General features: G+C 35.7%; 2 protein-coding genes across 4 annotated transcripts; one reads left to right on the top strand and one right to left on the bottom strand.

Annotated features, from left to right (window-relative positions):
* Positions 1 to 8754: 8754 nt before the first annotated feature.
* Positions 8755 to 25969, top strand: LOC101899206 (cytochrome P450 4d8). 3 transcript variants are annotated; one of them, XM_059124454.1, is made up of 5 exons: positions 8755 to 9099; positions 17965 to 18196; positions 18258 to 18714; positions 24774 to 25357; positions 25427 to 25969. In XM_059124454.1, exons 2-5 carry the CDS (start codon positions 18034 to 18036, stop codon positions 25771 to 25773), a joined length of 1551 nt encoding a protein of 516 aa, XP_058980437.1. In that variant the 5' UTR covers positions 8755 to 9099; positions 17965 to 18033; the 3' UTR covers positions 25774 to 25969. The 3 variants fall into 3 exon arrangements, with proteins under 3 accessions (XP_058980437.1, XP_058980438.1, XP_058980439.1); XM_059124455.1 differs by having other exon boundaries at positions 17876 to 18196; XM_059124456.1 differs by having other exon boundaries at positions 8756 to 9099; positions 24786 to 25357.
* Positions 21660 to 24608, bottom strand: LOC131803329 (uncharacterized). Its single transcript, XM_059124453.1, has 3 exons — positions 23941 to 24608; positions 23609 to 23868; positions 21660 to 23550 (listed from the first exon to the last, which is right to left on the bottom strand). Coding segments are annotated over exons 1-3 (1911 nt in total). The 5' UTR covers positions 23942 to 24608; the 3' UTR covers positions 21660 to 21900.
* Positions 25970 to 26518: the final 549 nt, after the last annotated feature.

Genomic DNA, 26518 nt, shown 5'->3' with positions numbered 1-26518 from the left:
GTACCCAACCCTTTTTTCTGACTTTATAGCCAAATATTGTGGTAGGCTTTATTATGTATTCATTTGGCAGCACATCTTAATATCAGCGTTTAACATCCATTACCGTTACACATATTTCATTTGCATCATATCCGTCCTTTCTTTTCAGGGCAGCAGTCATTCACAGCCACAACCACACACACACACACACTGACTGTCTTCATCAGCCGATATGCAAAAACGAGCACAAACATGTTTTGTGTCACATAGTCCACCTGTCACACAACATGACAGTTACTGATAACATTCGTAATGATACGAGTCATGTCGGGCAAACAAATGAAGTTAGTTTGACCAATGGTTATGGCATGGCACACGGTTCGCAGCGTCGTCCTCCACGTCCGGCTGCACATCATCTGCTTGTGGCATGATTTGACCGAGAATACTGAAGTCAAATGTTGGTTTTTCATTGCGGTAGATCATAAGAGACAATGCGGGAATTGTTTGTTAACTATCAGATCGAATTTAAAAAAGTTAGTTACCAAATAATTACATAGTTGAAATGCATAAATTGTTCTGGTTTATTTTCTAAGCAAATTTGCTTTAATTTGACATTTGGAGTTCTTAGTGGGCGGAAAAATATCTTGAAGAAAATGTGAAGAGATTTTTGCTGATATGAGATGTTTCAAGCATTAAAGCCAAAGTTTTAACCCGCAATTTTGTAATTTCAGTAAATTTAATTTGATTTTAAAACCCTCCACATTGAAAAGGAGGATATATAAACATGGTCATTCCGTTTGTAACATCCCTAAATATTCGTCGTAGACCCCATAAAGCATGATCAGCATGAAATTCTAAGTCGATGTAACGATATCCGTCTGTCTGTCTGTTGAAATCACGACACAGTCTACATTATTTGAAGTAGAGCTTCAAAATTTGGCAGAAAAATTTGTATTGTGTCTAGGATGGTTGGTATTGAAATTGAGATATATCGGTTCATGTTTTGGTATAACCGCCATATAACTGTACCTCCTGATATTCGGTGTTTTGGCGATTTTCGCCACATTTTTTCACGGATTTGTGTAAAAATTGGTATTTGTAAGCAATAATGGGTTCTCGCTCCATTGGCGAAACATTGCATGTATACAGGGTGAGATGAAACAACTGCAACCAACTTCAGGTCCAGGTCCACTCGTCCGACAGCTGTTCAAATTGTTCCAGTGATAGCTCATTATATTGCTTACAAGCGTTCAAAATCATTTTGGTGAGAATTGTCCAGAAAAAAAGCTATTCGTGATGGAATTCAAGCGTGATAGTGTGATTTCTTTACATTTGTCTGGAAAACCACAAGTGGCCATCGTTAGAGAACTACAGCATTTAAATGTGAATAAATCCTTTGTGTCTCATGCCATCGCTTGTTACCGTGATACTGGTAGCGTAATCCGATGTCAAGGAAGTGGACGGAAGAAAACAGCAACATCAGCAGAAGTGGTTCGAAAAGTAAAGAAGCGACTTGATATTGCAATATTCCATTAGGCAAATATTGAAAAATTAGTTGGGGTAAAGCCATTGAAATTCCAAAAAGTGCAAGAACTTACACCGCCACGAAAGTGATGAACTGCCGTATTCGGTTTTCTCCGATGAGAAAACATTCGTTGTCCAGCAGTTTGTAAACAAACAAAATGATCGTGTTTACTTGCCAAAGAGGTCAGCTGAAAATGTGCACCTTCGGTTGGCCACCAGAAATCAAGCGCCTGCCATTGTGATGGTGTGGCCGGCATAACAGCCGATGGTCGCTCTCCGTTCGTATTAATCGACCGTGGCATCAAAATAAATGCCGAATATTATCGCGAAATTATTCTGGAGGGTGTATTAAAGCCTTGGGCACGCAAAAATTGTTGGCGCAGACCTTGGACATTCCAACAGGACTCAGCAGCACGCGCCACCCAAGAATGGTTACAGAATGAGGTTCCTCGCTTCATTTCCAGCGCAAAATGGCAACCAAAATCTTGTGGCGTTTGACTTGATTATCGACAAGTGTTAATGAAATACCAAATACTGCTGGTGCAAGAATTGAAGTAGAACGATTTACTGCAAAACAGAATTTTTGGTAATTGGAATGTTGGCCGAATATCCAGTTTTTTTTTTTTTTGTTATGCGACGTTGCTCCGTTTTGGCTCAATGCAGAATTGTCAATTTTGCAGCAATGATCAGTCAGCATAATTTCAAAAGCTAACAATGCATCCAGAAAAAGTCACAGTTTGGTGCGGTTTATGCACTGGTGGCATCATTAGACTGTACTTCTTCAAAGATGCTGCGAATCATAAGGTAATTGTAATGAAAAGCGCCGCCGTGAGGTGTTATGCAACTAAAAATAGGATGTCTTGATAGAAATTTTCAGATGTGTTAAGTCTGAATAGAAACGGATGTTAATTTCAAAATGTTGACCCTTTGTTTGGGAGGTACCAGAAGGAGTCTACATATAATAGGGTGTGTGAAATATAAAGAGAACCGGGTGCTTATTTCGGATTTTAACTTTGACCCTTTGTGGGGGAGGTACCAGAAAGAATGATCTGATACCTACCAACTTTATAACAGATCTTGTGTTGATAGAAATATTGGGATGTGTCAAGTCTGAATGGAACCGAATGTTATGTTCGCGTTTTAAGAGCTTCATTGATATTCAAAATGTTGACCCTTTGTGAGGGAGGTACCAGAAGAAGGGGACCGATATATTCCATCTTCACAGCGGATCTTGTATTAGTAGAAATAATGGGATGTGCGAAATAAGAAGAGGACCCGATGCTTATTTGGGATTTTATAATCGTTTTGATTATTCAAAAGTTTGGCCCTTTGTGGGGCAGATACCAGAAGGAATGGTCCGATCCCTACCATCTTTATTACAGGTCTTGTGTTGATAGAAATATTGCGATGTGTTAAGTCAGGATGGAATCTGATGTGATTTTTGCGTTTTATGAGCTTCATTGGTATTCAAAATGTTGACCCTTTGTGGGGGAGATACCAGACCTTGGGTTGATAAAAATATTGTGATGTGTGTAATTTGCAGACAATCGGACTCTTACATCACATTTTATAAAAGTTATAATTATTCAAAATGTTGACCTTTTGTGGGGGAGGTACTTAATAGAGTGGATCGATATTGTCAATTTTCGCACCTTACCTAGCACTAATGCAAATACTAGGATTTGCAAATTTGGAGCAAAATTGGATTATTCTTTCTTTTTCTGTGGAATAAAATATTTTTATTTATTTATTTATTTATTTTTTTTTTTTGAAAATTTCGACCTTTATCCATTACCCATCTCCGAACTCGATCTAAGATAGATCAGAATATTCCGATGTACCAAGTTTGGACCAAATGGGATACTCTCTTCAAGTCAGACAGACGGAGGGACATCGCTAGACCGACTCCAAATGTCCTGAAATGGATTTGGTCTAAACAGACCTAAGGCCTATATACCCCTCTAGCCATATGGGTGAGGGTGATATAACAACTTCAACCTATATACAAATTAATCCCACATTTAATTTTAACAAACATTTTGTTGACTTTATAGCGACTTTTTTAATTTCAATCTATAATTCAACTCAATTCCCACGCTACTTTGCCGGGAGTGTCATTCATAAGTTTCGGCATTTTTTGGCTTCAATCACATGGCAGTTAGTTTTTACCCGCATTTTATCATGTTATATGTCCACACTAATCTTTGGGTTAAGTTTTACGTTTCGCAAATGCATCAATTTGTCAAAAACATTGTTCGACCGACATACACAGGTATTTTTCACAGCATTTGATATTTTAAAACTTCAGAAAAAAACTCCAGTGCCCAAACACAAATTTCAGACATGTTAATGTTCGTGTCCACAGCCATAATGGCGCACACACACATATTAATGGATGGACAGTCAAGTGTACTTTGGAAAGAATCGTGAAACGGCGATCGGGAGGGCAGGCTGACTGACTGAAGCAACGCCATACCCATACCCGTGCCTATGCCATAGGAATTTACCGTATTTTGTTTGACAACTATGCAAAATATGTGGCATTATGATCGACTCGACTAAAATGTAAACTCAATGGCTGTGCGCATGCTCAGTTGTAAAACAAAATCCATGGCAATTACAAAATCGAATGGCAGTAGCAACAGCACCATTATGGAGCGTTTCAGCAATCCTAGTGGTCAAATTAACAAAGCACACATGTCCGAATGTCGTCGGATGGAGTTGGTGCTCTGTTTATGGCCAACGCATGTGGGCGCTTAAATTCGTACAGGAAATTCCACAACGTTTCCATCATATCAAATCTATGAAATTAAAGCTCCGTTCATATCAATCTAAGAACTAAATTGAATTTGGATATGGTTTTTGTTCGTGCTACAGCTCTTGGGTAATCAAGAATACTAATAGAGGACTAAACACTATCATTTTAATTCATGGCTTCGAATGACCGATGTCCCAGAGACACACAAAGAAGAGAAATAATCGTCAAACTGGTTGTGGCTATTGGAGTTCGCATGGACAAGATGGAAAAGTCGTAGTGGCTGAAAGATTGCAGCAAACCACAATTGCATCAATCGGTCATCAGAAGTTTCTTTATACCCTCCACTGTAGTAACACCTCGAAATATCTATCTTCCGAACGAAAACAAAGGTTGACATAATTGTATTCTGATGTGCGTTAAGTCTAGTGGACTTTTGGTATTGAAAATGGGCTATATATGTCCACGTTTTGGTATAACCCCCATATAACTATACCGACGGATTTAATGTTTTTTGTGTGTTTAAGTCACAATTTTAATCAATAATTGCTGTAAATTGACAGATTATCTCCTCATTATATATAACTGTCAATATAGGTCTAAGTTTAGATATAGTCCCCCCAACTGTAGCTCCCTATATTCTGTATTTTGATGATCTTAACGGCATTATTCACAGTCCATGACGGAAAATTGCATATGCAGGTACAGGCCTTCGTTCAGCCTCCATATAACGGCACCTCCCAATATTCGGTGTGTTGATGATTTTAGCGAAAATATTCACCGAATTGTTTCAAATTTCGTATTTGAAGTTCCTACTGGGTACTACAGTCCATGGCAGAAAATAGTGTATGCAGGCCCATGTCTTCGTATAGCCACCACATAACGATATTGGGTATTTTGATCATTTTGGCGCTTTGTTCACCGGAACTGTTCCAAGTTTCAAGTAATGACCTATGACAAAAATTGCATATAGAGGTACATGTCTGCGTATACATACAGGTCCATATTGTAAAATTCCTTTGATTTTGAATAAAATCTATTCAATTTGGGCTGATATTTCATATATGATGAGCCATAACCGTAAAAGGGTGTGTATCGAAAAAATCTGGACCGATCTCGATAAATTTTGGCAGAGGTATTTTTGAGCAGTATATGATGCCCGGTACCAAATATTATTGTTGTGGAGAGCATATTACGCATGTGACTGACTTAAAATCGGATGAAATATATACATGGAAGCTATAGCTATATCTGAACCGATTTTCACCAAATTTGAATTACCTATTGCTAGGATGAATTCAGTCGAAATTACCAAAATTCAGTCCATTTGGACTAATATTACATTTTTGGCGTCCAATAAAACTGATATCGGAAAAAGATATATATGGGACTTATACCCCAATCTGATCCGATCTCGTTACAATTTGACCGAGGTATTTTTGCGCTAAATAAGTTATCTGGTCCCAAATATCATTCTTGTGGGGTTTATATTACGCATGTGAGCTACTGAAACACGAAATCGGATGAAATCGGGAGCTATAGCTATGTCTGAACCGATTTTCTTCAAATTTAATGTACATGCTACTAGACTGAATTCGGTGGGATGTACCAAAATTCAGGTTATATGGACTTATACTGGCCATTTGGTGCATAATTAACCCGGAGTCGCTTGAAGATATATGGGAGCAATATCTACCAGATCCGATTATCACCAATTTCAATAGGGTTCGTCCTTGGGCCAAAAAATATTGTTTGGAAATTTTCGTCTCAATCAGATAATAAATGCAACATGCATTTCGTTCACAAAAATACATGGACAGACGGACGGACAGACGGATTGGCAATAGGGTTCGTCCTTGGGCCAAACAAATGTTTTTTGGAAAATTTCATCTCAATCGGATAATAAATACGATCTGCATTTTGTTCACAAGAATACATGTACAGACGGACGGACAGACGGACTGACATGCATAAATCAACTCAGAAAGTGATTCTATGCAGAACATCAAAAGGAACTATGGGTCTATCTCGTTTCCTTTTGCCTGTTACAAACAAATGCACAAAGACATAATACCCTGACCACCTTGGGGTGTAGGGTATAAACACAGACAGAGCAAAACTACAACTCAATCAGGTAGGTAAAACAGTTCATCGGTAGAGCCATACTTACCTTTTCAACTATTATAGCACTGTATTATCACACTGTTGACTGTGGGCGCCATCTATATTTGAATATGTTGCGAACTATAACTCTCCATTCAGCTGAGCTACAAACCATTCAGTTTACAGCGAATTGCCATAACACACATCGCCCAGTTAAAAGAAATAGAAACAAAAAATTGCAAATTTTCATATAAAAGAAGAGAGATTCTGAAGGAAGAATGAGAAATGCACGATATATAAGATAAAATTTAAAACAAGTTAAATAGTGTCAGTCAGTTTTGCCGACAGATATATACCCCCAGGCTTGAGTTATGATTATTCGAAATGTTGACCCTTTATGGGGGAGATTCCGAACCTGACCTAAGACTGATATAAATATTACAACGTGCCAGATATGGACTATTTGAAATATGCATGAGATAACAGATATATGTATATAATCTTCACAACAGATCCTGCCTTAGCAAAAATATTTGGATGTCGGAAATTTGAAGATGCTTATTTCGCTTTCTTTTACAAAATCTTGAACCCTATATAGGGAGGTATATTACAAATTTTGACTCTTTTGTGGGGGAGGTACCAGAAGGAGTAGACCGATATATTCCAACTTCACAAAGTTGAACAAAATCTGATTATGCTTTCTCTTTCTGTGCAGTAAATTATTTTATTTGATAGTATTGACATTTTGTGGTTATCGGACCAGAAGAAATGGACTGATATTGCTCATCTCCGAACTCGATATATGTTTGAAAATAATATTGCGATGTTCAAAGTTTGGATGAAAGCGGATACTGATACGGATACGGACCGACATCGCCAGATCGATCCAAATGTTCTCAAACGGATTTGGTCCAAAGAGACCTAGGGTCTAAAACCGTTATTTCAATTATATTTTGGCCGTATTAAGTGATGTATACCCTCTGTAGCCATATGGCTGAGGGTATAATCATTAAAAATATTTCATTATACCCTAAGCCATACGGCTAGAGAACAAAAAAAAAAAAAAAACAGTAAAGAAAGTCTTAAAGTCGGGCGGGCCGACTTTATGATACCCTACACCACTTTGCTAATTTAGTAGAGCTCCACATAACAATTAAAAGTTTTTATTGGATAGTTCAATCATACACGCTATGATTATAATTTGACATACTAGCTTCTAGACTCAATTCGGTCGTAAATGCCAAATTCCATCCCATTTGGACAAATATTAGACGTTTGGTGCACAATAAAAGGTAAATCGGACGAAGTTATATATGGGAGGTAAATCCAAATCTGAACCGATTTCGAAAATTTAGCGAAGGTATTTCTGAGCTGCATTTGATATATTTCCCCAAATATTGTTGTTACAGAGTGCATATAACGGCTGCGGAGGATAAAAATAACAAATCGGATGAACAATATATATGGGAGCTATAGGTATATCTAAACCGATTTCGATCAAATTTGGCATACTTATTTTCAGGCTTAATTTGGTTGTATGTGCAAAATTTCATACAATTCAGACTGATATTACACGTTTGGTGCACAATAAAAGGCAAATCGGACGAACATATATATGGGAGCTATATCTAAATGACCGATTATCTCCAATTTCAATAGGGTTCGTCCTTGGGCCAAACAAATGATCTGTGCAAAATTTCATCTGGTTCGGGCAATAAATTCGACCTGTACTTTGTTTACAAAAATACATGGACATACGGACGGACGGACATGCATAAATCGACTCAGAATGTGATTCTATGCAGATCATCCAAAGGAACTTATGGGTCTATCTGGTTTCCTTTTGCCTGTTACAAACAAATGCACAAAGACATAATATCCTGACCACCTTGTGGTGTAGGGTATAATGATATATTTGATATGGTGCTGCAAGATCCGCAAACAAAAATTTACTTTACTTTACTCTGCATAAATCTGATACCGCAAGATGTTGGCTGCGATGATCCTATATAAAGCGTTGTGCTATTTATCGTCTCACTAATAATTTAATTCGTTTTAAATATCGAGATTCGCGTCAATTCAAGATGGCTTAAAATTCAATTTCAATGCAAAGACAATTTTTTTTAAAAAGGTGTAGAGTAAAATATTCTCGGTACCAAAATACTGTAAGTCTACCATAACTGGTTGTATTATTGCTATACGTTGTTGTTTTAATTTATCTATAGAAGAGAGTGGAAACAACACTAAGTATTTCTCTCTGTTCTCATATATAGTTCGATTTTTGAGAGATAATTAGCATTAGTATGATATTATACAAACTCAGCGCGTTAAAATCAAATTCACTTCTTTAAAACATTATTGTTTTTAAAATAGTATTCAGTCTAGTTCCGAAGTCAACGGTTGATAAAAAAACAAGTTTTATTGAGTTTTATAAACTGCATGCTTCTTTGTGTAGACGAATAAAAATAATTTGACAAGCGATGCTCTCATTGGACTCGTATTAAAAATGTTTTCCATAATTTAAAATATTAATTCGGTTAATTGTGAGATTTAGTAAATTCTATTAAATTCGCAAAGTGAATTGAATTTGTGGTTTAATGTGCCAGTATTTTATTAAGAGTTTGAATCAAATTTAAATATTGAAATATTTTTGCGTTCCTTGAAAATGTTTGTGATATTGAAATTGTTCGCCTGCAGTCTTTTTAAATTATAAATCCAGTGCTATTATTGTTATATAGGTAAATAAAAAGTGACGAAATGAGGGAACATAAAAAACATACAAATCAGAATACCGGTCAAAGACATAGAAGTATAAAGATTTTGTCACCAGGTGTGAATACCTCTGTTGTTATGGTATCGTAGCAACATATTTACCAATGTTAAGTAATTTAAACAGCTAAGGCAATATGCAATTAATTTGAAAGGTCAACGTAATCAAATTTAAAACTCAATTTTTGGATTATACAAACTTCAGACTTCTATTCAAATTTTTATTGGTCATAATAATTGAAAATAATTTGAATCTGTCTTGTCCTATCTTAAGGTTTTATCTATGCATTCAAATTTCGTAATATTCGATCGAGTTCGGAAATGGGTCACTTTGCAAATTGAGATTGAGATGAATTTTTTCAAATAACATTTGAATGGCTCAAGGACGAACCCTATTGAAATTGGTGAAAATCGGACCAGATTTAGATATAACTCCCATATATATCTACGACCGATTTCTGATTTATTGTGGCCCAAAGGGCTAATATCATGTTTCATCCGATTTGGTGTTTAAAACTCCAACTTTCGGAATATGCACTCTACCTTAATAATATTTTGTACCAGATATCTCATAGTGCTCAGAAATTATAATATAAACCTTTCTCTTACGAGAGCTCTAACTGGTTAAAAATGAAAAAAAAAAAAAAAAAAAAACCGGACCGAACTCTGAATTCACCCCACCATTTGGAACGAAATTGGAAATTTTCAAAAAAATAAAAATAAATCCGTTAAAACTTCTGTTAAAATCTTAAAAATACCGAGTATAGCCGATATATTGGAGTCTATAAGAAGAGGTCGACATGCATAAGCAACTTTTGTCATAAGCCACTATAATATTCAAATACGAGACTTAAAAACAAAAATTCGGTGAGTAATGTACCTAAAATCATCAAAATACCGAATTTAGTGAAATACCGTTATATCGGGGCTATAGGAAGACCTGACCCTGAATAGACAATTTTCTTTCACAGGCTGTAGTAACCATTAGGAACTTCAAATACGAAATTGCAAACAATTTCGGTGAATATTGTACATAAATCGTCAAAATACCTGCACTTGCATAGACAATCTTCTGTCACAGACTATAGTTCACATTATGAACTCTAAATACGAAATTTGAAGCAACTCCGGCGAATTATGGCGGGGGGGGTTACAGTTGTATGTGGGCTATATGATATCGTGGACCTATAAAGACATTTCTCTTGCAGGGGGTAAAGTGCTTAGAAAGAACTTCTAGTATGGATTAATAGACCATTCTATTGAAAAATTTAGCAAAAATCATCAAAATACTGAATATCGGAACGTGCCGTCATATGGGGGATATTTGATATCGTGGACCTATACAGACAATTCTCTTTCGGGGGGTAAAGTACTCACAAGGAACTCCTTGTGTGGAATTTCAGACAATTCCATTGAAAAATGTGGCTAAAATCATCAAAATACCGAATATCGGGGGGTACCGTTAAGTGGGGGGCTATACCATAACGTGGACCGATATAGCCCATCTTCGAACTTGACCTTCCGGCAGAAAAAAGATTGATCTGTGCAAAATTTTAGCTTCCCATCTTTATTCGGTTTGGCTCTAGTGTGATTACAACAGATGGGTAGACGGACGAACTGAAAGGGCAAAATCGTCTTAGAATTTTACGCTGATCAAGAATATATATACTTTGTTGGGTCTAAAATTATTATTTCAATGAGTTACAAACGGAATGACTAACTTAATATAGTCTCCATACTATGGTGGAGGATATAAAAAACTTGTACATAAAGTGTTGACAATGTCTCAAATTTGTAGAAAAAAGTGGTGACGTGGAGATTTAAAACCAGCCTTCCTACAGGAAAGTATGTAGTAATTCTTTATTGACATTTCCTAAAGGGTAAGTAATAATGTCGTCGCAGTTGGAGACTTTGACTATTTTATATGAACACCACATAACTATGTTATACATGTGAATAAAAAGAAAAACATTAGGGTCATGTTCTGCTGTGGAAGAACCCCAGATTGGCAGTAGTACAAAACTAAAAAAAATTGTATTAACCTATCAAAAAGGAAATTTTAATCTCGATTCAGGCTTTCAGCTCTACTAGTTTTAGGTTTTCACATTGATTGCAATGAATCAAATGTCAAACAGGTTCGTAAGTATCTTAATGTTTTCTAACAATAATAAGAAAAAAAAAACACGTTGTCTTTTGCCTTTATAGTTACGTTTATTTGGAAAGATGTATGTTTGTGATGAAAAGCAAAAAACACCAAACAAGAGACGTATCTTAAGTGCAAAGTAATCAAATGACAGTTGCAGATAAATTATGTATCAATTAAGACATAATATCGGCAACGAGTTTTGCCATTCAATCTACAGCTTGATTTTCCATTTATAACAATTGTGTTCGTCAAATGCTGGTCACGCAGCCGGGCCGCCCGGCAATACATGTCAGTCACGAGTGTGGGCCACTCGATCAGTTGAATAGATGATGTGCCGACAATAATAAAACCGATGACGCCATGGATACAGAAATAATAACAACAGAGCCAGGTAAACACTCACATAGCTATGCGCTTGCATGTAGGTCCTTGGTCGATGCATTATCGCAATTCTTTATTTTCCACCGGCTTAGTTCGCAATCAAAACAAAGTAGAAAAAGCGACCAAAGGCTATTCATTTCATCATCGGCATCATCATCTTAGCCTTTTGAACTTTTTAACGAAAGAGAAGAGAAAAGGATTTTCGGCATTTTTTTATTTTTTTATTTTAAATTGAATTTCATGCCGTTTCAAGCATCTCAACTCTCCAATGATTTGCATGATTTTTTTCCTGCAGACTCTTGAAGACAATTGTGCATATTCTTAATCGATAACCTTTAAGCGTTTCGGTTTTACCAGATAGATTGATGCACTGCCGTCGATGAGAGAAAAAAAGCCCAAAGCGTCAAGCAAGAAACTTTCAACAGCTTGTTATGCTCCAAATGCATACATTTGTGTAAGAGAATATATATATTGGTACCATACATCGGTCCATTTAGATAATATGTCTACGGTATGCTAGAATCTTTATTATAACGATACATATTACATATTTCAACGATTTTGCTATATGAAAATATGGCTTTTTCTTATGCAGATCGAAGACCTAGCCTCCTGCAGCAAGAAATCATGAACTTTCATTGTTAGAAGACCTGGTCTTCTATACATATAAGATTTAATATAATATAGATAGATAACTCGACCTTCCATGGATAGAATACCTGACCTTTAAATGTACAATATCTGGCCTATAAATATGCAAAAAAAAAAATATATATACATATATATATATATATATATATATATATATATATATATATATATATATATATATATATATATATATATATATATATATATATATATATATATATATATATATATATATATTTTTTTTTTTTTTTTTTTTAGTCAGATTTAGGATAAATTATTTGGATATTTAGATTGAGATTTCAAATTGGGTAGAGACCTTTGGGTTACAAAGAACTCAGGACATACATTTTAATAAAGTAAGAAAAATGAGATATTAAAAAATAAAATCTTTTTTATTTAATTGAAGAACTAAAACTAAAATTTTGCACATATCTGTCTTTTATTTGCATGCAGATCAAGTTCGAAATGGGCTGTATCGGTCCACAATATCTTACAGCCCCCATATAACGGTACCACGGTGATTTTAGCCACATTTTCAATGAAATTATCTGAAATTCTATACAAGGAGTTCTTTGTGAGCACTTTACCCTCTGAAAGAGAATTGTCTATATAGGTCCACGATATCGTATATCCCCAATATAATGGCACCTTTCGATATTCGGTATTTTGATGTTTTTAGCCATATTTTGCTGTGGAATTGTCTGAAAATCCACGCAAGGAGTTCCTTGTGAGTACTTAATCCCCTGGTAGAGAATTATCTTTATAGGTCCCCAATATTGTAAAGCCCCATGTAACGGTACCTACCGATATTCGGTATTTTGATGATTTTAGCAACATTATTCACCGAAATTGTTTCATATTTGGCATTTGAAGTTCGAAATAGATACTACAGCCTAAGGCAGAAAATTGTCTATGCAGGTCCACGTCTTCGTATAGCCCCCATATAACGGTACCTCCCAATATTCGGTATTTTTATGATTTTATCGTCATTATTCACCGGAATGGATTCAAATTACGTATTTGGAGTTCGTAATGGGAACAACAGTCTGTGACAGAAAATTGTCTATGCAGGTCCAGGTTTTCGTATAGGCCCACCTATCAGTACCTCCCTATATTTGGTATTTTGACGAGTTTAGGTACAGTACCCACCGAAATTGCTTGAGATGTCGTATTTGAAGTTCGTAATGGATGCTACAGCCTGTGACAGAGATTTGTCTATGCTGGTCCAGGTCTTCGCACAGCACCGATATAACGGTACCTCTCTATATATCTATATTTTGATGATTTTAGCTACATTATTCACCGTTTATTTCAAGTTTCGAATTTGAATATGGTAATGGCTTATGACAAACAATGCCTTTGTTGGTTAATGGCATTTTTAAAATTTTAACAGAATTTTTTAAGGATTTTATTTTTTGGCAATTTTCAAATTCGTTCCAAATGGTGGAGCGTATTCAAAGTTCGACCCGGTCGAACTTACTGCTTTTTAACTTGTTTTAAATTTAGTTTGTAATGGTTACTACCTCCTATGACTGAAAAATTGCCTATACTGGTCCACATCTTCGTATAGCTCATATATAACTGTACTTTCCGGTATTTTCGGTATTTTGACGATGTTTGCCAAAATTTTCATAAGATCTTTTTTTAAATTCGGAATTTAGATTCCTACGCCGCTCTTCTAAAATGTTGAACTTTAGGGGATCTTTTGTGGTCTTTGACTTTGGCTTGAACTATAGCTTAATATAAATTTTGTACGAACTTTTGAAAAATTTCTGGAAGATACTATAGAGAGTGTACCCATTTTGCCGATTTCCGAATTTGATCTAAGTTTGTATTGCAATGAATCAAGCTTGGCCCAAATCAAAAGTACTCGTAATCGTGCGTACCAACTAGATAGACGAATATCGCTGTATCGATTTAGTTCAAAGACACCTACGGTCTAAAGGGCAGGATCGAATGTAGGCATAGAGTTCATGAGGCTGAGGGTATAAAAATCTACTTAAGACCTTCTAATATGAATGAAACATATATAGGGGAGCTAAAGATATATCAGAACCAATATTCATATAAATATAAATATAACGCATATGGCGCACAATATAATTGAAGTCTAACAAAGTTATGTTTGGGAGCTACACCTAATTTCGGATCGATTATCAGCAATTTCAATAGGGTTCGCTCTTGAGTCAAACAAATAATTTATGGAAAACTTCATTCGAAAAATAAATTCGACTTGTACTTTGTTTATAAAAATGCATGGTCAAACGGTGACCAACAAAGGAACTATGAGACGTTTACTTCTGCAAGTTACAAACAAATGGCACAAAGAAGTAATACCTTGCATCACGGTGTGGCGTAGGGTACCACACGATCGACCGCTACCGACCACATCCCCTTTATTATTCTTTCCATTATGTTGTTGTTTCTTCAATGGCACTCTAACACAATGTAAACTAAATTTTAGTCCATTTTCCCATTTCTTATCCACCCGTCCTACATATAGGCATCGCCGTAGTATTCTTAATCAAAATAACAAATTGACTGACAACTCAAGAGTTTTGGATGTTCTTTGCCAGCGCGCCGGCAACGCTTAGAATTACATTTGGCAAAAGTGATGTGTTTAGATTCTCACGTTTTCTCTGACCACATAGCCCGAAACATAAACACAGATCCACTTAGAATAACCCACAAAATAAACGAAGCGTTGTTACTTAAGGCATATCATGCATTTTATGAATGGCATAGTTATTTTCTGTTGTTGTTTTTTTGAATCCTAAGATAAATTTAAGAAATATATATTTTGAGATATTATTTGTATTATCTATCGGGGCTAGTTATTATAGAGAGGTTCGTCCAAAATGTGTTTGACAATGTTAAGCAACATAATGCATAGTTTTATACCCTACATTAACTTGGTATGTTGTGCACTCTAGGCTGATTACAATATGGACGAAGTTTTGGGTTATTAATTACATATACAGGATGAGATGAAAAAACTGCAAAAACTTCAGACTGCTGACGTTTTTAAGCCACTCGTCCGACAGCTGTTAAAATTATTCCAGTGACAACTCATTATATTGCCTAAAAACGTACAAAAGCATTTTGGGAAGAATTTTCCAGACAAAAAAGTTATTCGTGTTGGAATTCAAGCGTGATTGTGTGATTTCTTTATATTTGTCTGGAAAACCACAAGGGGCTATCGTTAGAACACTCCAGCATTTAAATGTGAATACATCTTTTGTGTTTCGTACCATCGCTCGTTACCGTGATACTGGTAGCGTAGCCCAACGTCAAGAAAGTGGAAGAAAGAAAACAGCAACATCAGCAGAAATGGTTCGAAAAGTAAAGAAGCGACTTCATCGAAACCCGCGTCGCAGAGGCCGAAAATGGCTCGTGAGCTGAACATATCGCAATATTCCATTCGGCAAATATTGAAAAACGACCTCGAGGTAAAGCCATTGAGATTCCAAAAAGTAGAAGAACTTACACCGCAACAGAGAGAAAATATGAACTGAACTATGAAAAAATGAACTGCCGAATTTGGTTTTCTCCGACGAGAATACATTCGTTGCTCAGCAGTTTGTAAACAAACAAAATTATCGTGTTTACTTGCCAAAGAGGCTGCTGAAAATGTGCACCTTCGGGTGGCCACCAGAACTCAAGCGCCGGCCATGGTGATGGAGTGGTTCGCCATAAGAGCCGATGGTCGCTCTCCGCTCGTATTAATTGACCGCGGCATCAGAATAAATTCCGAATATTATCGCAAAAATATTCTGGAGGGTGTATTAAAGCCTTGGGCACGCAAACATTTTGGCCGCAGACCTTGGACATTCCAACAGGACTTAGCACCATCGCACTTTGAACGCCCCAGCGCTCAATGGTCACCAAAATCACCAATCCGTTGGGCTATTGTGTCTGGAGTATTTTGGAAAGCAAAGTTGGCTCCAAAAATACCAAAGTGTCGATCCCCTCAAGCAAGCTCTTCGCCGGGAATGGGCCAAAATACCGCAGAGCAACATTCGGGCAGTGTGTGACGGTTTCATTGGCCGTTTGAAGGCCATAATTCGTGCCGAAGGTGACCAATTCGAACAAATCTAAACTTATTCTAAAATTTGATGCTATTTTCATTTTTTTGCTTCCATTCAATGACATTAAAAAAAGTTATGGCGTTTGACTTTGTTACAGATTTTTTATCTCTCCCTGTATGTAGCTAATCATAGCTTTAGTATTCCATGGTATTATCTTAATTATTGCCAAGTTAACATCTTTTGAAAACTTTTATTTTAGTAGCTGATACTATGTTAAAAATCAGAAGGAATCAGTAATTATACCCTGCACCACAAGGTGATCAGGGTATTTTGTCTTTGTGCATTTGTTTGTAACAGGCAAAAGGAAACGAGATGGACCCATAGTTCCTTTGGATGATCTGCATGGAATCGCATTCTGAGTCGATTTATTCATTTCCGTCCGTCTGTCTGTCTTTCTGTCCATGTATTTTTGTAAACAAAGTACAGGCCACATTTATTGCCCGTTCCAGAAGTTTTCCACAAGTTTGATTTGTTTGACCCAAGGGCGAACCCTATTGAAATTGGAAATAATCGGTCAAAATTCAAATATAGCGCCATATATATATTCGTCCGAGTAGGCTTTTATTGTGTACCAAATGTTTAATATCAGCCTAAATAGTATGGAATTTTGGATATACTACCAAGTGAAGCCTGAAAAGAAGGATGCCAAATATGATCGAAATCGGTTCAGATATAGCTATAGCTCCCAAATATATATATTGTTCATCCGATTTCTTATTTTCGTCCTCCGCTGCCGTAATATGCACTCTGTAACAACGATATTTGGGGAAATATATCAAATACAGCTCAGGAATACCTTTGGCAAATTTTATCGAGATCGGTTCATTTTTGGGTATAGCTCTGAAGATATATTCGTCCGATTTGCCTTTTATTGTACACCAAACTTGTAATATTAGCCCAAATGGGATGGAATTTAACTCTTACGACGAATCTAGTATGCCAAATTTAGTGAAAATCGTTCAAGATATAGCTATAGCTACCATATATCGTATTTTAAGATGTTAGTACCCCACAACCTACGAAAAAAAATTACTTATGGAGTTCCACGTCTTCGTATAGCCACCGATATTCGGTATGATTTTAGAGACGTTATTCACCAAAATTGTTTTACATTTCGTATTTAAAGTTCGTAATGGATGCGTCAACCTATGACAGAAAATTGTCTATGCAGGTCCACGTCTGCGTATACCCCACATATACCCGTTTTTTCGGTATTTTGATGATATTAGCGACATTATTCAACGGAATTGTTTTTAATTTCGTATTTGAAGGTCCTAATGTGTACCTCAAAAATTGTGTATGCAGGTCTTCGTCTTCGTATAGCCCCCATATAACGGTTTTCATTTAAGCCGTATTTTTCGGCGAATTTTTTTTAAGTTTTTCTAGTTCCTTCCAAATGGTGGAGGATATTAAAAGTTCAGCCCGGCCGAATTTAGGTGCTTTTTTACTTGTTTAATTTTGTGCGATTATTTCATAAAGTCTAATTATCACAATGTTCACACCCCTCCAATATACAAACAATCAAATACAACGATTAGATAATCCATTTAATGTTATCGCACTGTTAGAAGTTTGTCATAAACACATTCAGGTGGCAGACCACCGGAAAGTTTCCACAACATTTGGCCTGTTCCAAAATGGACGCTATTGCATTAATTGCTATATTAGCGCTGAGCGCTTTAGCGTTTTATTTGCATGCATCGAAAAGGCATATGCGAAAGGCGGTTAGCAATTTGGGAGGTCCATACAATATCCCGTTGTTAGGTGCCCTGCAATTGGCCTATAGATTTGATCCCAAAAGTAAGTTAATTTGTTTTATTCTAGATTTTGTTGCGCAGCTAATGAAACAATTTTTCTTTAGACATTTTTCAAATACCAACCGAGCTGAAGAACAAATACGGTGATCTCTTCAAATTGTGGGCCCTCAATCGTTTGATAGTAATAAGTGGAGATGCCGAATTCAACGAACAAATCTTAACCAGCAGCGTACACATAACCAAACATCGTTTGTATGGAGTCCTACACGATTGGTTGGGTGTTGGCCTGCTCACCAGTGATGGCCAGAAATGGCAGTCGAGGAGAAAAATCATAACGCCAACTTTTCATTTTAAAATTTTAGAGGAGTTTCTTCAAATATTCAAACAGCAGTCGGAGATATTGGTCGAGTGTTTGGCAGCGAAAGCTGATGGTAAGACGACATTTGATGTATATCCCTTTGTATGTGGAGCAACTCTGGATATCATTGCTGAGACAGCCATGGGCACCAAGGTGAAGGCACAAACTGGCGGTACGAAGCAGTACATCAAAGCTGTTACAGAGTAAGTGTAATAAACAATGTAACTAACTAACTGACAACTAAAGAGATTTGGACTGAGCCGTCAAAGTTTAGAATTTAATTTTGTTAAAGGGAATTTGAATTTTTTTTAAAATATTGTTCTTCCGAAGCGCAAATACGGAGATATTCCGACAGGCTAAGTAAGAGTAATTTATATTTATACGAAAAGGAATAGTTTAATATTTTATTGTTGAATAGGCGCACAGATGTCTTGTCAGAAATAGTGTCTGTGTCAAAACTAGAACCCATATACACTTAATTAAATACCATTTTAATTTAAGATTTTCAAAAAAGTAGAAAATGGCCATAGGCTTTATTAAAATGTGGAATTTTTAGGAAAATTGAAAAAAAGATAAAAATACAAAAAAAAAAAAAAAAAACAAGTAAGAAAAGGCTATAATCGTGCGAGGCCGACTATGTTATACCCTACAACACTACCATATGTTAGAAGCCCCCTTATGTCCAAATCCATATTGGAAGATTTCGCTTTTGAAATTAGGATTTTGACAAGGGACATTTGCCCAACATTTATGCACTCTGTCCGCCTGTTAATTCTTCTTCCCTGTCCTCAACTCTCTTCACAGGCGTGTCGATTGGCTTCAATTGTGTGATCGGAAAAACATTTCTGTTTTTGGTTAATTTGAATCCCTAAATATTTTGCAATTATCTCCAAAAGCAAGAAGCCCCTCCGTACCTCCAAATTTGGACTCATCTATATGATTTGCTTGTCTACGATATTTGGCTATATTCGTCAAGGAAATCAGCATAAAAAAGCCAGAAGTTCGCCTTTTGTGTATTTCGGATATGGCCTGTAAGTAATGCTGGTAGTTTTTCACACAAAATTAGTGGTCCATTGTACCCGCTGTCCTAAACTCTAACTTTATGCGAGATTTCGTGTCCTTTGGTTTCTATTTGTGAACTTTATAACGGCTGTAAAATCAGGAACATTTTTAGTTGTTGGTCCATTTCAACCCCTAATATATTGCGGACATCTGTGAAAACAATAGGCCTAGCCCTTTTGAGCCCAACCCTACTCTTATGAAAATTTTTGTGAGGATCGGACGATATTTGCAATCTGTATATAATATATGTGTTGTAAAGTGAAAAAATATTACAAAATATTATAAGTCAAATTGAAAAAATCGCATGCGATAAAAAATATGAAAAAATAAAAAATGTCACAAAATACTACAAAATCTATATTAAAGTCAATATTGATACCTTTTTTTGCAATATTTTTAGATTTTAATCCTTTATGTCAAGAGGGCATTCTGAATTGACAAAATTTGTCAAAATCGGTCCGGCCATTCTTGAGATATAAACATTCCATCTAACATTCCTTTCCTTTGTATATACATATTGTATATATTTCGCTACATATATCCGATGTATTTACTATCGCCATCTACGTAATGATCAGAATTGACCTGTTCATCTATTTATGATTTCGCCGGCACTAAAAATATTCGCGGTTTAATGGAAATTTTACTTTTATTTAACACAAATATTTAGTCTATTTCACCCACTAAATATTACCCGGTGACCATCAAAATTGGAAGGCTTCTGCCCAGCCCTAAGCTCTAGCCCCATGCTAATTTCCGCGTCGATTGGTCTATAATGGCGACCTGTAGAGCCACTGCAAAATCATTAATTTTTTCAGTTTTTGGTCCATTTCAACCCCTAAATATTATGCGATCATCTCCCAAAGAAATAGGGTTCTATTCTGACCCTAGCTCCACCTCCATTCTAAATTTCGTGAAGATCGGGCCATAATTGCGACCTGTAGAGTGATTACAAATTAACATGGACAGACGGACGGACGGACATACATAGCTAGATCGACTCAGCTCGGCGAGATAGGAAGATCCATATATACTTTCCTATGTGGGAAACCATGTTACATAATTTTTGGCCCAATCAAACTTATAATACCCTCAACACATAGTATTGTAGGGTATAAAAACGAATTAACTATTTAAAACGAATACCAACATATTTTAATATTTCTTGAAGCGGATCATCATCCAATGCGAATGCCAATTTTTTAAGAGGTTCTGTTCTCTCATAATAAAAATGCAAATGGAGTCTTTATACCGTCGAATATCAGGAGGTACTAAACGTGAACCAATATCATTTTCAATACCAAAAATCTTCGAGAGTACCATAAACGCTTATGCCTTATATCATTCATTATACCCTACACCTCATAGTGGTAGGGTATTAGGTGTTTGTGCATTAGATTGTTACATGGAGAAGGAAGCGAGATAGACCCTTGAGTATCTTTAGAAGCGAGATACTTTTGAGTATCTTTAGATTTCGTTTTTTAGAATTCGTTTTTCAATATTTGCCGAATGGAATATTGCGATATGTTCAGCTCACGAGCCATTTTTCGGCCACTGCGATGCGGGTTTCGATCAAGTCGCTTCTTTACTTTTCGAACCATTTCTACTGATGTTATTGTTTTCTTACGTCCACTTCCTTGACGTCGGGCTACGCTCCACTATGTCGCGAGTTCATACAAACGGCGGCCAAAAATAGAAAGAGTTGTCGTAGGTGGATGAAATTTTGTACAGATGCTTATTATTGGGCTAAAAAGCAAATTACAAAAATTTGGATAGATTGGACCAAAATTCGGTATACCTCCCATATATAGGGTCTTCCAAATTTCACTCTTTTAGCCTATAAAATCGTTAATATTAAACCAAATTTGATGAAAATTGGCATGTAACTTCTAATTGGGCCTATAAAACAGTTGACAAAAAATTGGATTGATCGGACCATGATTTGGTATACCTCCCATACAATGGGTCTTGAAAAATTCTCTCTTTTGGGATATAAAAACGAATGTATTAACCCAAATTCGACGAAAATCTGCAGTTTACTTCTAATTTGGGCTATAAAACAAGTGACAAAAAATTGAATTGATCGGACTATGATTTGGTATACCTCCCATACAATGGGGCTTGAAAATTTCGATTTGTTGGCCTATGAAATCGTATGTATTCAACCATATTAAATGAATATTTGCAGTTTACTTCTTATTTAGTGAAATATTAAAATTGTCTGTAGGTTTACGTTTCAGAGTATTTTATATTACAAAACCCTCTTTTCAATAAAACACGTTTTATTCGTATTTAATTTTTATTAATAACATAAGCTTTGAAATACACTATTCACTACATACCTCACTGCAATCATCAGATTCATCTTCTGAACATATTTCCGGAATATTTAAGTTATTTTCTTCACAAATATATGATTTAATGTCTTCCATGTTATAATTTCGGGCCAATATATTATGACTGTTCAAGGATATTACAGGGTCCGATTGTAGTATCAAATACTGAATTAAATCCCTATTTGACTCGACTCTACCACATTTTCGGGTGTGTTTCAAACGGTTGCTCCTAATTATTTTATGGCATGACTCGATAGCCTCTTCCGAAAGCAGTCCAAGAGGGGATGTACTGTACCTTACATATCCAATGCCATGAACTAAAATTTTATGCACCGTGACTGGCATGTAATACCAAGAGTATAAGTCGATGTAAAGTTGCCATGTATCTTGAAGAAGCTTATGAAATAAATTTATATTTATAAATCTCCCACAAGACAAAATCCGCAAAATGAGGGAAAAATTGTAAATTAATCTTCTGTCGACCCCGGTAATATCTGCCGCTACTTCAATGTTTGAAAAAAAACGTCGAGCTGTATTTCCATCATTTGATGTCCCGTAGCCCGGTTTTATTTTGTCGACAAGAAGACCTAGATTTGTTTTTAATGCTCTTCGTATCCTGATTTTATTTTCATTCACTAATATTGTGTTTCTACTATCAATTCGCCATGTCTTGACAGGTAGTTTATATGCAATATGAACAATGCACTCAAAAAACTTAATCCAGGCGTGTAAACTAGATATACCGTTCCAATAACACTCTTCGTTGACTTCTCTTTGGTATATAGATTCATCATTCATTTGTGAAGGCTTGGCGCCACATAAAACACAGGTTGCACAACTTTTATTGCCATACAATACATTTAATACAGCTCCGTCAATCATTGTTAGTTTCATGCGATGAGAAATCATAATTTCATAACTGTTATCAATGTATACACAAGCATCCAAATCTGCTATTTCTTTCTCTATGTTTTCTTTGACTTCATTTATAGTCTGTGAATTTTCCTTTGTAAAAAGTATTTTAATAGGTCTACATAGCCTTGAAGATGAGTGCCTGTCGTTCTGCCACAAGACATTTTCGTTTGTATCATCTAAAATACGCAAGGGCACAAATGAAGAAACGAACATAAATTCATCTGTTGCGTCTTCGTTTCGAAATTTTTGTTTATAGAGGCTATGACCACTGCTGCCATCAAATCCCCATTTACATTCTAAAGTTATATTATTTTTCGGACAAATTTGTAGTTTAGTTAGAATGCTCTTCGCGGTATTATCCAAAAGTGTTTGTAGAGGTACATTCATTGATGTTTCCGTCACTTCTATATTTTCTGGAATCAATTTTTTCTTAGCTTCTGCTATAGCATAATACGATGGGAAACAATTTTTATGTATAGCATTTACAGCATTTCTCATCATGTTATACTGTCTAACTGATAAATCCATATCCACGTAGAGCGCCAATGCTTTTTCCACTGAAATAATGTCCGTTTCCTTTACATTCGAAAATCTTTTTGCAGCTGTTGTTATGATGTCCGCCGAAGTAGATGCAACAAGTTCACCTACACGTCGCCTTTTTGTTCTACATGAACTTTCCTCAAAGTTAATGCGTGGTCGACCTCTTGATGTAGACTTATCAGGTTCCTAAATATTTAAAAGTTTTTAAATAATTGGTTTAATAAAAAATAATCTTCAAATGTACCGAATCAAATTTAAACGTATCCATAAGAAACCAATCTTTTAAGACCATTTCTACTTTATCCCTCTTTCGATAGTATTTTTTCCACGTAGAAGACAATTTGTAGCAAATATTTTTAACCTTTATGTGTTCTTCGCCCGTCATTTTCCTTCCAATTCGATCCTCAATAAATTCTTTAAGTTTTGCCAGAACATATGACATACTTTGATCCTTTACTTCTAACCATTCCAAAAATATGTCACAGTTTTTTAAAGAGGTGGTCACTAAAAAAAGCAAATAACTCTTAGGACCGCAGGTTTCCGCAGCTAATTTTTTTATAGGTTAAAAATACATACTTTTCACAACTAAAATCAACAAAAATGTAGACTAAACTTTTTTAACCTTTTTTTTTCTACTCCACTAATTTCAAGATTTGCTTTACAAAATAGATGAACTAAGTACAACAGGTGTTTGTAACTGTAAACACCATATGATCACTATTTACACCCAAACAAAGGTGAAGCCAAGTTTTTGACATCCCAAGTAACTAAAATAAACACTTTTTTTATAACCGTTACTTTTAATATTCAAATTTTTGAACATATGAAAAAAGTGTCAATTTTCCGAAAAAAATAGAAAAATGCCGATTGCCAAAAACTATCAGATTTGAACCCTCGTACAGGCAAAACTACTTGACGTATCACTACCAAAATTCATATTATTCCTAACTGGAATGTTTTCTATCAATTCTCATCAATAAATTTGTGCTCTTATGTACTTGGTTTTTACCATTTTTGGCCGCGGTCGTGACACTGTGCGCTCCCAGTATCACGGTAACGAGCGATGGTACGAGACACAAAAGATTTATTCACATTTAAATGCTGGAGTGCTCTAACGATAGCCACTTGTGGTTTTCCAGCCAAATATAAAGAAATCACACTATCACGCTTGAATTCCATCACGAATAACTTTTTTTCTGGAAAATTCTCACCAGAATGCTTTTGTACGCTTGTAAACAATATAATGAGCTAACACTGGAATAATTTTAACAGCTATCAGACGAGTGGCTTATAAATGACAGCAGTCTGAAGTTTTTTCATCTCACCCGGAATATTATTACAGTTTGGTACTTGTGTACACTTTTGGTTCTAAGATATTATTAAATGTAACAAACAAATTATTCTTATAGTTCTTTTTTCAGAATGACGAAAATGTTAGGATGGCGATTTTTAAGGGTACACCTACAAAGTGAAGTGGTTTTCTCAATTTTACATCCATTTAAGAAGTTGCAATCAATGAAGAATCTACGAATAATGCATGAGTTTACACGGAATGTGATTAAAGAAAGGCGGAAAGCTTTGGAAGTAACATTGGGATCTCAAAACCCTTCTGCAGGAACAACCAGTGAAACAGAACAGATTCTCGGTACAAAGAAACGAATGGCATTGCTGGATGTGCTGTTGCAGGCCACGGTGGATGGTGAACCCCTAACAGATGAAGATATTCGCGAAGAGGTGGATACATTCATGTTTGAGGGACATGATACCACCGCAACGGCACTTAGCTGCACTTTGCATTTACTGGCCAGACATCCTCGTGTTCAGAATAAACTGCTAAAAGAAATTCAAGAAGTTCTTGGCGATGACTTGGAGTCAATTAATTTGATGAATTTAAATGATCTGAAATATATGGAATGTGTTATTAAGGAGTCTTTGCGTCTATATTCTCCAATCCCCATTATTGCACGAGAAATTAAGGAAGATTTTAAATACAGTGAGTTTCGGAAGAGTTTATATATATTTTATATGAAATACTTATAATTATTTACTTGATTCTTTACAGAACATTCTACCATAGGGGAAGGAGTCTTACCGGCTGGCTCAGAACTGGTCATGGGTTTCTATGTTATGGCCAGCGAGAGTAAATGTTTTGAGAATGCCAACGAATTTCTACCCGAGCGACATCAACAACCTGCAAAGATGCATAACTTCCAATTCACCCCCTTTAGTGCTGGTCCACGAAATTGTATTGGCCAAAAATTTGCCATGTATGAAATGAAGGTTGTCTTAACGAACATTATTCGGACATATGAACTGCTGCCGTATGGGGAGAAAATTGATCCCCTCTTGGGAATTGTGTTACGTTCCAGTACCGGCATGCAATTGGGTATGAAGCGAAGGGCGACGTAATTGGTTACAAAACGTTTTTGTTGTCAACTATCAGCACTAAAAGCAACAACCTACATAGTACAATATTTCCTTATCACCTTCAAACAGATTTGGGCGATAATCTATTGTTTATTTTTATTCGTTTTTGGAAATCATTGATTAAAAACTAATTTGAAGTGTCATAAACGAAAGAATTCAAATTTGTTTAGTACCTTAACAAAAAAATTGTTTCATTTTAATGGAGAACAAAATAAGGGTCATTATAAAATGTTGTAATAGTTTAGGTCGGAATGAAGTCAGGAAAGCCAGTCGATTTAAATTGTCAATACTATTATATATACTACAAATTAATCTTCATAAAGAAGATGAACCCGAACCTAACTTTTAATAACCTTCACCATTAGGTAAACAATTTAAATTAAGATATCTAAATTCAGACGTGTTTAAACTGTAAATACGAATGAGACCGGTTCAAATTTAATTCAGTTAAATTTTTCAAAATACTAAAGCCGGGACCTATATTGCCAATTTTCTACTACAATGATTGTTATCTTGTTTGGGTCTTAAATACATAATTTGAAACAATTCCGTGTGAAATATATAGAAAATGTGACCTAAATCTAAAAAAAAAAAAACGATTATATGGAGAGATTTAGGAAAATGTGGACAAACTCTAAGTGCCAAATTCAATTAAAAACCAGGAGGAAAAGGCAAAAGTCTTGCCAAATTCAATTAAAAACAAGTAAGGAAAAGTCAAAAGTTGGAC

This window comes from Musca domestica, unplaced genomic scaffold (genome assembly GCF_030504385.1).
Source record: "Musca domestica strain aabys unplaced genomic scaffold, Musca_domestica.polishedcontigs.V.1.1 29, whole genome shotgun sequence".
Classification (NCBI taxonomy): Eukaryota; Metazoa; Arthropoda; class Insecta; order Diptera; family Muscidae; genus Musca; species Musca domestica.
Note: the sequence above shows the minus strand (reverse complement) of the source record. Positions and strands in the feature narration are given on the sequence as shown.

Excerpts from the sequence above, each read along its gene's own strand:
- LOC101899206 (XM_059124454.1), top strand. The coding sequence starts at position 18,034 with ATGGACGCTATTGCATTAATTGCTATATTAGCGCTGAGCGCTTTAGCG. Across the intron at positions 18,715-24,773 it reads TACATCAAAGCTGTTACAGA|TTCTTTTTTCAGAATGACGA; the intron begins GTAAGTGTAATA and ends TTATTCTTATAG. Across the intron at positions 25,358-25,426 it reads TAAGGAAGATTTTAAATACA|AACATTCTACCATAGGGGAA; the intron begins GTGAGTTTCGGA and ends GATTCTTTACAG.
- LOC131803329 (XM_059124453.1), bottom strand. Across the intron at positions 23,551-23,608 it reads ATACGTTTAAATTTGATTCG|GAACCTGATAAGTCTACATC; the intron begins GTACATTTGAAG and ends TTAAATATTTAG.